Consider the following 13433-nt stretch of genomic DNA (forward strand, 5'->3'; position numbering starts at 1 on the left):
AACATAATGAGAATACAAAGATCTGGTTCTTAACTGTTTTTAGAATTAGGCAAATACAAATTCAGATGAAAAAAAAACTCAAAACTGTGTAAAAATGTGTAAACAATGTGTAAAGATCTAAACACACCTACTACCTCCACTGTAATTGATTGGGTACGAAATGGTCAGGTGCTGGTAGTTGTATGTACTTGATAAAGTAATCATTCATAAGTGTTTATAAAATCAAAGGTTGTAGCAGTTTGCAGGTTTGCATTTTTCAGATGTGCGTAGTGCCAAGGAGAAAAGACATCAACAGTAATCTTTGAGAAGTAATTGTTGCTGCTCAAGAGCACCGTAAATGATGTCATTTTCAAACAATTAGAAAGCTAGTTAATGGATTAGGTCTCCATCACTGAGAAAGATTATATTAATTTACAATACATTCCGGGCCATTGTCAGTCTTTCCAGGGGTCAGTGTTCCAGCATATTCAGCCCAAAAATCAGAGTATGTGCTGCTCAGAGGAGCTGCAAAATCCCAAGAGCTGCATCACAGATTTCAGTTACGTGTTAAGTGTTAAAGTTCATGAACGTACAATTAGTAAAAGACTCATCAAATATGGCTTGTTTGGAAAGTTCCTCCCGAGAAAACCTCTTCTCTCTAAAACAGTCAAACCTATTGTTTGTTCACAATATAAATCATTCACAACGTGTGTGATGGTAAATCAGGTCAAATCCAAACATCATCTGCTTGTTTCACAGAGGTGCTATACTGGCTCATATTTTGTAAATAGTGAAGCATTTATACATTAATAATATACTATCTCCATCTAACAAAAAGTATGTAGACAACAGTGTCTTTTGTTTAAAATACACATTTTATTGTATATACAAGTGGAAGATCAGAAGAAGGGCTTTGTAGGAGCTCACACACACTGTTCAAGGACAGCTCATGACAGGTCATTTTGGATATAGAATGGGTCATTAGTAAGTAAAGTAGTTCAGGATTCTAATTGGGCGCAACCTGTCAGCTAAAGGATGCTGAAGTAGACCCTCATGAGATTAGCGGTTATGCTCTAAACTGCTGTGAAAGAAGCACATGTTTAAAAAATGGTCTTTTTGTGTGTTTGCAAAATGGATAGAGCCTTAAAGAACATTTGCAGACCTTTTAATTTCTAATAATAGACATCTCTTTCAATGTATTTTGTTGCTATTTGACTCTGAAATGTTTTTATTTTACCTGTAATTTTAAAAGACATTGGTTCTTCAGTAACAGTGGCCTAAAGAACCAATTTACAGCTTTGCTCTGTGAAAAAAATTTTTTTTCTTATTTTCTTTTTGCTTTACCAGGCAAATTGCTATTAGTCCACACTGTAAATTATGCACAATGTGTGCGATAGTAAATCAGGACAAATCCAAACATCAACTAATGTTTTTGCTATCAGTCAAACATAATTCATTGGTGTTATATTGGCTCAGATTTCACAAATATTGAAAGATTTATATGATGTGGTAGATGGCGTACCCCTAATATGTTCTGGTTCACAAATGTAATGTGTACTGTGTTCAGATGTATCACCTTGTCTGTGTCAGTGAGTTTACTGTATGTGTAAATTAGTGCCCACAAGACTGTTTGTGCATGTACCTGTATGTGTGAAAATCCTTGAAACAAAATTGAGGTTACAGCAAAACACTTCCATTGTGTATGGTAATAACAGAGAGAGTCAATCACTCTGTCAGACAGTGTTGACAAAATTCTTGTCTGCCTGACTATCAGTCTTTGATCAGCTGCCTATCACATTGTCTTTTAATGTATTCTCAATACAATTTCTGTTTTGCTCTCCAAAATGCTGATGATCCAGTGAGCGATCTTTGTTTCCAGATGAGTCATTAGCTTGTTTTTCTTCCTAAAGATCCCTGTGGTCTGTCAGTTGTTGCTACATTCAAATATTGGCTGCTGAGCCATCCGGTTCATGCAGTAAAATTACTTGGCTTTGCAAAATCGTCATGGTTCTCCGGCTTATTGCTAGAAATTTGCCAAAATTGTTGTGAAGAGTCACCACATACATCCATCTGTCATGTCCATCTGGCAAGTAAGTCATAAACAATACATCTGATATCCAGAGTCCCGGTGGTGTTTCTTTGTCTGGACATAGTGTAAAGAAAAAAGAATCTTTCCTGATTTTCAGTTACTTGACAAAATAGCTGATAAAGTCTGGAATTTTTTAGCACAACGACATCTTCTGAGTCCTTCTTTGGTCCTTCTTTCCTTCTTTAGTGCATTCACTGTTGCTCCACCTGGGTCATCGATGCATTCGGTCAGAGCTTAGGATGGGAAACTGTGGAAAAAGTGCCATTTACAGAGATGCTTTTGGGAAAATAAATACTTCTGAATTTTCAAATGTAAGCAAACTGCACACTAGCTTCACAAGGCAGATCCTCTCTACAGCAGAACATTTCATGTCCCCTGAAATATAATCCACATGAGTATTCTGATGCCCAGTTGTGTCTTTTGCAAAGCTTAGAGCCACCAGAAACACTTCTTGCGCAGTTTCTTGACACGTGCCTTGGTGCTGGGGCGACTGGAGGAAGAAGGGACTGGCGTGGGCTTGGTCAGAGTTGGTGCAGGCACATCATATTCCCCCTCAAGGGCTTCAATAACCCCCTGGAAGCGTCCCTCCTGCTGTCGAAAGTCATGTTCCACACTGTAGAGCAGAAGAGGAAGAGAAGTTAGTTGAAGCAGAACAAGGCAGAGATGAGGAAGAAACAGCAGGGGCATGCTTTAAAAGTTGGAAATACTGTACGTTGAAGTTAAATTTACTTATGTAGCTCATTTATTACAAAAAATTGCATGTGACAGTGGAAAAAGAAATTTGTCAGGGAGATGTGAAGTGTGAAGTGAAAGAGAGGGACTATTAGAGAGGCAAGTGAAGGAGTTTTAGTTACTGTAAAATGTGGTCACCAAATGCAGGAAGACCTACAGAGAAATTTTACTTTTGCTAAATGCATTTCCAGTCATTCTTTTTAATTTAAGAATTTTTGACATGCACACTTACACACCTATATATACACACATTCATACAAGCCTAAACTCTGCACCCATTTCATCTACAGTATTCTTTTGCACTTTATGCACTATTAGATCACAGACTGGTTAGATGTGAGCAATGAGAGAAAAAAAGCTAGAGAGGAGGAGAGGAACATTTGCACAATGAAGCTAAAGGAAGGAGCTAGGGAGGAACTTTCTGCTTCTCAGATGTGTTCAAAGCAGACCCTCTTGGCTCTCTTTTTCTATGCTCTTATTCCCCCTCCCTTCTCTCATCTCTCTCTCGCACACTCTTTCTCTGAAGTGTCCATCGCTGCAGGTCATAATGTTGTAGACTTTGAGTTTCTCCCTCCATTTTGGTAACTGTGTGTTTGTGTCTGTGTGCTGAGCTGGATTAGGGGGGTGGAGCTGCATAGGGCTTGGCATCTGGAGTTAATGAGGCACATGATGAGGCAGGGAGAGCAGAGACAACTACCCATCCTTCCCTCCTCCTATGTCCCAACTCCCCGACACACATACTCACTTATCAACACACACTGTGCTGTACACACTCAAGCTGTGCTGCACTGCCATACGACATGTACATCTCCAACACCAAGCCCACAGCTGAGTGAGGGGAAAAAAGAACTGTGAAGGCATTTATGGAAGGGGAAAGAAATGAAACTCGTGAGAATATTAAGGTGGGGTAAATGAAACAGGGCAGAGAGGTCACTGCAGAATAAAGGAGGGAAACAAAAAAATGAGGATGAGTGCCAGGAGTGATATTGACATAGGAGAGCAGACCCATGTTGGCTTACTGAGAAAAAAAAAGCACAGTGATGGAGAGAGTGAATAGAAGAGGAACTAAAAGCTCTGATGTGCACAGAGAAGTGGAGATGGCTGCCATGAATAAATGATGCAAGAGATACATCCAGACACCACTTACAGTCATTGACCACAAACATCCCACAAAACATACAATATCAGGAAAGATAAAATATTACACCTTACATACATTTGGTTTCATCAATCCTGCTTGATATTTCTTTGTCAGGTTTATGTTTACACTCACTGTTTCCATAGATACTTCTGTGTTTAAATCTACCTTTCCCCCCTCACTATTGTTTGCGGGGTTACGGCACTATGGGGAAAAGCCGCTGTCGTCTTCAGTAACGTAGCATGTTTTCCTGTGTGATGGTATTGCTACTATCCTTGTGAGAGATTGTTTGAAAAAAAAAAATCTAATTATTTTTGCTGGAAAAGGTTTAAGTTTTGCATGTATGGATGTATTACATAATTGACATCTTTATAACCCAGTTCTCAGATTGATCGGCAGCAACAGTTGCTCCTCTAAGATCATTGTTGATGTTTTTCTTCTTTGGCATTGTGTTAACATCCAGGCCAGCACATTGACCAAACCTCTGCTTTTAGAGATGCTTACTGATGATTAGTTAAATTAAGTGCATTTTATCAACTACTAACCTTCTTTTTTCCTGTGGAAGCAATGAGGGCAATGATACTCTTTCATGCACTGCTTCTACATTTCCACTTTGTTTTTGTTAAATAAATAATGTCATAGTATAACGTTTCATGTGTTGTTGCTCGTCTGGGCCTTCTTGATTGCTACTTTGGAACAACCTAGCCTTGCACTTAGAGAGGTCCCTTCACTGTCTACTTATAAAACTTAACTCAAACCATTTTTTATTCTTTGGCTTTCAACCTCAGCCAGACATACTGTAGTTTCTTTATTTGATCTAATGTGTTTTAATTGGGGTTATTGTGTTGGATTTTATTTGTTCTTATGTTTATACATATGGCTGATGTTTGTATCTGTTTTGTGTTTGTTATAATTTTTTGTATTAGGGTTTTGTATTATGTGCAGCAATTTGTTTTTAGCTGTGGTTGTTTTAAAGTGCTTTATAAATAATGTTGTTATGGTACAGTACGGTATGGTATGGTATCTGAGGTTATATTCGTCATTTAAGACTTGCAAAAATGAAAGATGATGATTTCATGATGTTGAAAGTTTTTTCTTTTTTTTTGGTCTTTATATATATATATATATATATATGTATACATATATATATATATATATATATATATATATATATATATATATATATATATATATATATATATATATATAATATTAAAACTGAAAACGGGCGTCCTTTTTCATTACTCCTTCTGATTTGAGGACAGCATATCAGAGTTACATTAGCAAATGTCCTTGCATATGGCTTGTGTGTCTTTGGAAGAAAACAGGAAATATCTGAAGTTCCTCTTTCCCTTTTGTTTCTCACCATAAAGATTAATTAGAACTGACAAAAGCAAAACATCTTCAGGCAGCCAGCCCATGTCAAAACATCGATTTTTTTCACCACAAATCATTAGGATGGATGTTTTGGTCCCATGAGTAATTCATCTTCTGCCTGCATGTCTTGTTCACTATCTCCTCTCTTTTTACCCATAATTCTCCATGGTTTTAAAGACATTTACTGTCTAGTCAAAACAGTGGAGCTCATACCATCCTGACTTTTGCAGGTTTGCCACAATGAAACTGATGAAAACATGCATGTAAGAAACCTGCATGAGAAAAAAAAAAAAAACATGAGGCTGATTCAGTATTGTTGTCCAAATTATTAAAATCTTTCAAATAGTGTGAAATATATTCACGTCTTTGTCAGTTTGAATAAGTTGGAATGGCATGCAAATGAAATGAGCTCAGATTTAGCTGAAAAAGCGAATTTCTATTTTTGTTGGCTTAATTAGGATGTGTGCATACTTAACATGCATACTTTATATTTGCATTTATCCAAGAAAAAATAAGAGGAAAGTGGAACAGGACAGTAAATCTCCTAAACTGAGAGGAGAGAAAAGAAAAACTCTAATTATGTAACAAAGAGTCCCAACATACTGGAGAATGTGTGAAACCTTCTGATATGAAAGAAAATAATAATGCTTCTTTTTCTGTAAATATTAATTTCTTGCAATATTTCTTAGAGCACATCTCTGTAGCTTCAAAGTACTCAACAAGTTTATAAAAGTTGTTTTTTTCACCCTATTTTTTAAATCTAGTTCCATTAAATTCATCAGCTTTATCACAGTGTGTGTGGAAATGCTTCTGAAAGTGCGGATTAAAATTGCACACAAAAAGCTTTTATGCATTTCCAGTTTGAGTAAAATGTTGTGTAATACAAGTTATAGTCCTGTCACTCACAATAACCTAAATTATGGATTCATCTTCAAATGCAAACATGGTAGCTCTCACTCTTTTGTAGAGTTGAAGTTTAGTGTCTTATTTTATCTGACGAACAGCCCATTACTTGAAGAGATTTCTCAGCAATCTGTCATACAGAACAATCAGGAACCATATGTATTATTTTTATTATTATTGTGATTTTTATTATTATTTTTTTTCTCCTTGTAATTTTTGCTCACAAAAATCCCCCCAAAAAACAGTTTTAACTGTTTGTTGGGGTGTATATGTCTCACCATACGACAGCAAAGCTCAGTATGGATCCATAAGTGGATAAAGATGTTACCATGTGGCAGCCTTTCCCCTTGCTCATTACTACTCACTGGTGAAAGGATTCTGCCTTGTTAATTAAGATCAAGAGGAGCAAAGAATGGGATGAATGAAGTAGAGGAGTTGGATGCAAAGAAAAAATGAAGAGAGAGGGACTGCAAAAATAAGAAAAGAAAGGAAAGACACAGAGGTGGAGCTTTTGACACAAATGGCTTGTAAGAACTGGCAGAGCAAAATTCCTGCACAATATGTCTTTATCCTCAGAGATAAAGCGTTAAATAGATAAGGAGAATGCTAGATACAAATACAAAGATAGTTTATCAACCCGGAGGGAAATCAAGACCTGAGAGATTTGTTTCTAAACAACAATTCTAAGCAATGAGAATTAGCTCCAAGCCTGCCTTTGGTCTGTGAATATAGTATTTCTTTTCTTTTAGTCTTATCCACAAAGCTTTACATAAAATCCTCCATACTCAGCTTGTGTAAGCAGTGTAGAAAAAGTGTAGTCTCAGGTGGAAGTGGGGCGTGTGATTATGAGTTTGGCAGCTGGCTGACAGGATGAGGCTCGGACATGCAGAGAAAACCAGTTTGATTGAAAGTCAGGTGACAGAGATTGTGCAGAAATGGGATGAAGAGATGGAATTATTTTTGTAATGGAAATATGTGAATGAGAAAAAGATTGGGTAGAAGTGATGAGAGGATTAAAGTACAGTATGTGGAGGAAAAAGTGATTGAGGAGGTCTTTAAGTTCAGCAGGTCAGTAAAATAGTACAATTTTATATTTAGGTCACTCTAATAAGGGATGATGGGTGCTGGAAGGGTCTACATGCTGAAATAATTGTTTGCACCAAACATTTTATTTTGTAAAACACTTGTGGATATGGCATCTTTCTAGACATAAAGCATGTCTTTGTTTTAACATTGATGAAAAGAATCACAATTATTATTTTCCTATTTTTCATATATAATGGATATTTTGTATAAGTGGTTCAATAATCAGAAACTGTCGGGTATCAGGGAGGAAGGGAAATGACAAATGAAAAGATGAGCTGATTAAGTGATAAAACCTGAAAAGCACGTAAAAAAATTAAACAATGGAGAACGGAACATTTCCAAAGCTATGAAGCAAACAAAAAGGGCAGATAAGTACCCTCCAGGTTAGAGTGAATTGTCAGTGGTTGGTTATATAATACAGTAAACTTATTAATTTAATGAGGTTACCTGTAGATGATGCAAGCTGTTCTCTGGCAGGTGGGGCAGTTGTTTATGTCCTGACCAGTTCTGTACGAGCTGCGACTGCTGGAACAACAAACATCGAGTCAGGCGTTCATGCAAATTCTCAAGAAAAGTTTATTTCTGTGTGTGATTGTAGCTACATGTCTGATTTCACCGCAGTGTTTTCACTGTTCATGTTTTGTATTCATCTAATATCAATGCGCATCATTCACCGATATCTTCTTACGAATCTCCTTAAATTTTCTCTCACGTGGTACTAAAGAAGTTTTTTTAATGAAATAAACCCTCAGTCAGATTCACAAACATGTTCATAGACTGAAAGTTAAGTTGAAAAGATGGATCCTCCAGGTGGGTCTGATAGGTGTTATTAGGCAGCCAGGACATTTCATAATACAACTAATCATTATAATATAAAGACATTGTTGTACATTTTAATTACTGAATACCAGATTTAGTGGGTGGATCTGGGACTCGCAGATGATGTTGAGGAAACAGTTCTAGCGTGTGTGCGGTCTTTTGCACCAATGTTGTTAAGAAGCGAAGCAATAGATTTAAACCCTTCTTGACTGCGACTTTTTATTGAATGAATGAAATGGATGAAAAATAATTAAATTTTCCCCTGAGGTAAATTATAATGTTAGGACACAATTTGCAATATCTTGGCATTTATCTTAAAATAACAAAATTTTTTTAAAATCTGACAAAAACGTTACTGTAGTTTCATGATCATATTAAAGTTAACTGAGCAGCAGAAAACACAAACGTGTCGGTACTCAGATGTCCATGAGAGTACTCCACAGAGTGTTCGTAGATTTTGTTCTTAGCTAACAACCAATCAAAGATATGAAGAATTTGGTGAATGCTGCAATCTTTGTAAAAAAAAGTTTGGGAGTAGGATTTAAAAACAAATTTGTTCATAAGAACTGTTGGCGAAAAGGCCCATACACATACTCTAACTGCCTGTTTAAATAAAAATCTGTTAATTTTGATATCAATACAGTTGTGAGCATATTTTGGTTTTGCATAAACTTCTCCAAATTGAAGTCAGCTTGGGTTTCACTGCATGTGCTGATCAAGGATGAAGGGAAAATTTTGCTCCGTTAACAGGCCTATAGCCTGTCTCAGAGAGACTCGCTGCTTTCTGCTGGTGGTTGTTATTGCTTTCCCCACCAATACAAAGTGCAGCCCCTTTATAGGTGTGTACTTTGGGTTGTCAAAGAGCTCAAAATAGTTTGTGAATTCTGGTACATATATTGTTTTCCATTAAGATTATCCAGGACATTGTCTAAATTGTACAAGCCTGTTTATTACTCCAAGCAGGTAAAAACAATGTTTGCAGCGACTGAACAAAACATAGCACAGACATCATTAGCAGGTTTTATAAAAGGGATCTTACTGTCTTCCCTGCTACAAAACTGTTAAGGCACCACCGAAAAGACATGATTACACATATCCACTGTGTTATCAAGGAAAAATAAGACTGGCTAAAGACAGTGTTGAAAAGTGTGATGATCATGAAGACTACTGTGTAATTCAAACACTTTGTTCCGCAAAGATATTTTAGTTGGCCTTTGAACGAACTGTTTAGATGAAAGAAGAACTGATTTATGTTGATAAAATTAACATTTTAATTACATGGAGACAGACCGTGTGACTGGCATCATTCTTTTTCTCCCCCATCCTTTATCAAAGACAACAACAGCAATGAAGACAAGTATTTGCTCCAGGAAAAAAGAAGGAAACAAGGAGCTGAGCACAGCGACAACCTTTTAGCTCAGCTGGTGCTTTTATCACAGCAGCCTACAGAAAGTACTTTCATTTCTGGCACAGAATCAGATACACGGTCCCCTTCATTTGGTGGTTCAGCTAACTTTAATGTCTTTCTATCTTTCATTTTCTCTTTCTGACTTATCCTTTCTTGTTTCACCGTTTCTCAATCTGTCTGTATTTCTCAGACACTTGACATGAGATATAAGCATACACATAAGCACACCCAAACGCGTGGATGGATATTAAAGCTGGCAAGACAGCTTAAATGCTGAGTTTAGGGGTCTTATTGTGCAGCTTAATCATTAATTGCAGGGTAATCTTGTAGGGATTAGTTTGTGGCAAGAGACATCTGTTAACTCGGGGCAGAAAAAAAGATGGATGAGAAGTAATAAAAACATGTAAAGAGATGGAAATGGAGCAACTTTGGAAATTTTAGGATGTATAAAAAGATGGATGAAAGTGGAAGTTTACCATTGAAATGAGTGTGGATGAGTGAAATTTATATAAAACTTATAATGGACAATGGCAGTGAAGCTTTCATCACTGTTAGAATCAAATCCTTTTGCTGGCTGGTGGGAGAGACCCTCTCCATGACATATCCACAGTCCAGCAAGCCAGCTTTGTTGGTTAATGTCTGATGTCAAGTCTTAATGTTATTGTTCTGATTTAAGATGCAGTACATTCACAAGAAGTTATAAAGATAGAAATAAAAAACTGTGCATCACGGTTTAGGCAGCTGCCTGGCAATCCTAACCGATGGCCTGTCAACATGACAGAGACATACATTTGCGGCCCTCCTCACAGCTGCTGTTGCCACTTTTATTGATTTTATTGGAAGCATTAAGGCAGCACTTTTGCTGCAGCTGTATTCTAATGTGATTTGCAATATCATGATCATAAACTATGAGTTTGGAGCTGCAACACAAATGTTCTGACCTATTAGCATCCCATACTGAGACATGTGGCAACAATCAACACTGGTAGCTCCTGTTCTCTGATTGGCTTCATGTAGTCCCACTTAGTTTATTTGATTTGTTTAAATTTGTTTAAAAACAAAAGAAAATATCTCAGATATTTGGGATTTCTTGATTGTTAACAGTGGCAAGGATAGTGTCTACTTTTTTCAAATGATTTCTATGGTGTACTGATGACATTATATAAAACACCATCTCTTTGATTTGATTTCCTGAATGATTTTATTTCAATACACAAAGCACTTTGAATTGTCTTTGTCTGTGAAGCGAGCTGTACCAATAAACTGATGTTGTTTGCAAACATAAGAGAGCAGAGTGATGGACAGCTTGTCAGGGGATAAAAGCAAAAGATGAACAAACGTCTGACAGCAAAAGGAATGATTCAGTCTGTACTTACAGAAATGGTTCAAATGTGGAGGTGTGGAGAGTTGATAAGGAGAAAGAAAATGCGTTAATTAAGAACGGAGAAGAAAAAGCTACAAGAGTGGGGGTGGAGACAGATGAATAGCTTGAGGCAGGTTAAAAGGCAACAGAGAGAAAAATAGTTAGTGGGCGAGAGAAATAGAAACTGACTGGTTTGATGAGTTTGCTTTGATGGGCAACACGGTTTCTCATTGGGACTATATTCTTTAAAAGGGGGAATAAAATAAAGGGACAAAGGAGCACTTATGCTGACACTGACTATAGGCAGGTATCATATTCCTACACGATTGCATCAAATATTCATGCATGCATATAGCACAGCAATTCTCTACAGGCCTGAAATTTAAAATACTATTAAACTGACTTGAAGGCACTTCAGTATATAATGCTATAAGAACTCATATGCTCATCTTAATCTTGTGTACTCCCTTGATATCCCCTTTGTTTCTCTGGTTGCTCTCCTTATCATTCTATTGCACTCTTGCTGAGGACTTGCTTTGATAGTGAATCCCTTTAACTCTCATTTTTTGCTTTTTCTATATCCTTATCAGTATCGCCTCCTCTTTCAGCTGTTTTGGCATCTAAACTTACACACTACAATCTCAGTCTCTTTTCTTGTTTCCTCTTACCTTCTTTCTTTAGCCTGTCTACCCTTTTCTCCTGCATTTTATTCCACCCCAGGTCCCTTCTCTCACCCTTCACTGAAGGCCTTGCTCTTCTCCAGGTCTTGAATCACGTTGAGAAGCACCTTGATCTTCTCCTGATTGGACATTAAGTTTTCCTCCACACTCTGTAGTTGCCTCTCCAGCCCACATGGCACTTGAACTGTGTGTCCATCCAGCAGTCCTCCTGGGGCCCCATTACATTGTGCTTTCATATGCGTCTTACAAGGCAGAGTGTGGTCGTCAAATGATTTGCTCTTCTGCTTTGTATCCTTGAATTTGATCCGTTCTGAGGATTGTCTGGATGTACTTGTGGTCTCCTGGTTTTTGGTTTTCGCTACAGGTGTGGCTGGTTTAGAATTGGTGGCCTTAGGGGAATTGTTTGGTGGGAGAGGTGGGGGGCTGCTAGATTCCGTTTGAAATGAAGGACTTTGAGGCTTAGGGATGATGCTGACTGATATATGTCGATGTGCATGTTCATCAACTTTCTGGATTTGAGCCAGTTCATGATCGTGTTTGTCCACTATTACTTCTGTAGTTGGTGTATGTGTCTGATGTGTATGTGTGTTAGCCACAGCTCTGTCTAAGTTGTGCGTGTGTGTTTCTGTTGTTTGCGTGGCTGAGTCCTTGAAATAAGTAAAGTCTGCTGAACGTGGCCTTGCCTGCTGCTCAGAATTTTTTGTTTTGTTCTGAGCTTGGGTTGTATGGTTCATTTGTGAACTGTGTGTTTTTGGTATTGTGTGTGGCAGCTGAGGTATTTGAGCAGTCTTTGCAGACACGTGCTGCTGTGTATTCGCTGTGTCCTTGCTTTTGCTGCAGGACTGAGAGTTCACAGCAGCAGGGGCTTTTCTTGACTGAGTGGGAGCCACAGATGCTTTCCGTAGTGGATTAGGTAAAGTCTGGCTGGCAGTTATTTGATTAACTGCCCTCCTACGACATGCACCTGTACATGGTGTAATCTGCGATCGTCTCCTCCCACATGTCTCACAGAGGCGATGTGGGGAATTTGTCACCATTCGACAGGGCCGAGGTGGAGTGGCATGTACAGTTGTGCAAACACTCCCTGTCTTCAGAACTGAGCGGTGACCTTCCCCTCTCAGAGACTGCACCCTTCTTTTCTCTTGGACTGGCTCCTTACCTTCTGTGGCTTCACTGCAAACCCCTCCCACCACATCAGAGGCTACCACACTGCCATTGGTGTACCGAGTTGTCCTTTTACCTCTTACATCCTTTGGGTTTGTCCGTACGGTTCTAATCTGGCAGTAAACGTCACTTCCTGACCCCTGTGACCCCATGTCGTCTTGTGTGAGGCTGTTTATCTCGTTCTGAGATGTCTCTTTAGACACTGGTAGACTGTTGCTCTCACTTTTGATGACTTCTGTCTCTTCTGTTGATGTTTTGTCTGTTGCCATGGTGAGCAGCTGATGCTTGTTGGTTGGTTGGCTGCCGTGTCGTTTGATAGAAGGGAGAGTCCTCAGTCTGGGAGATGTCTGCACACCAATGTTGCACAGCGGGCCCCATCGCCCCCCTGCCAGAGGAACTCCCAATGCAGGCACCGGATTGGTTGGGTCAGCCACCCTCCTGCCCATGCTCCTCTGCAGGTTGGCTCAGCCCCCAGAGGAGCTGAAGAGGATGGAGGCAAGCGATGACATCAGCCAGCCTCAGGAAGATTATATCCAACAGAAAGTCAGAGTGTTCCAGCTTTTATTTAGCCAAATTAATTTGAGTGTTTCGGAAGGGGGGGGTGGTGGTTACATGCGGAAGTTGGCGACAGGAATTCAATAAACTCTTGAAATTCTTCCTTTCATGACTTCCTCAGTAGTTCTGTTACTTTTGAT

At 38.5% G+C, this 13433-nt stretch overlaps 2 protein-coding genes across 4 annotated transcripts in view; one reads left to right on the forward strand and one right to left on the reverse strand.

Annotated features, from left to right (window-relative positions):
* LOC121642833 (dedicator of cytokinesis protein 2) overlaps positions 1-13433 on the forward strand; it is a 104732-nt gene that overhangs the window by 48200 nt on the left and 43099 nt on the right. The gene's annotated exons all lie outside the window — the stretch shown is intronic.
* On the reverse strand, positions 879-13422 carry LOC121642835 (protein INSYN2B). Of its 3 annotated transcripts, XM_041989819.1 has the most exons (4): positions 11629-13422; positions 7752-7829; positions 2543-2681; positions 879-2315 (listed from the first exon to the last, which is right to left on the reverse strand). In XM_041989819.1, exons 1-4 carry the CDS (start codon positions 13182-13184, stop codon positions 2280-2282), a joined length of 1809 nt encoding a protein of 602 aa, XP_041845753.1. In that variant the 5' UTR covers positions 13185-13422; the 3' UTR covers positions 879-2279. The 3 variants fall into 3 exon arrangements, with proteins under 3 accessions (XP_041845753.1, XP_041845752.1, XP_041845751.1); XM_041989818.1 differs by having other exon boundaries at positions 879-2681; positions 7752-7826; XM_041989817.1 differs by having other exon boundaries at positions 879-2681.

This window comes from Melanotaenia boesemani, chromosome 7, assembly GCF_017639745.1.
Source record: "Melanotaenia boesemani isolate fMelBoe1 chromosome 7, fMelBoe1.pri, whole genome shotgun sequence".
Taxonomy (NCBI): domain Eukaryota; kingdom Metazoa; phylum Chordata; class Actinopteri; order Atheriniformes; family Melanotaeniidae; genus Melanotaenia; species Melanotaenia boesemani.

Excerpts from the sequence above, each read along its gene's own strand:
- LOC121642835 (XM_041989817.1), bottom strand. The coding sequence starts at position 13,184 with ATGGGCAGGAGGGTGGCTGACCCAACCAATCCGGTGCCTGCATTGGGA. Across the intron at positions 7,830-11,628 it reads AGCAAGGCCTTCAGTGAAGG|CAGTCGCAGCTCGTACAGAA; the intron begins GTGAGAGAAGGG and ends TTGTTGTTCCAG. Across the intron at positions 2,682-7,751 it reads ACAGCTTGCATCATCTACAG|TGTGGAACATGACTTTCGAC; the intron begins GTAACCTCATTA and ends TCTGCTCTACAG.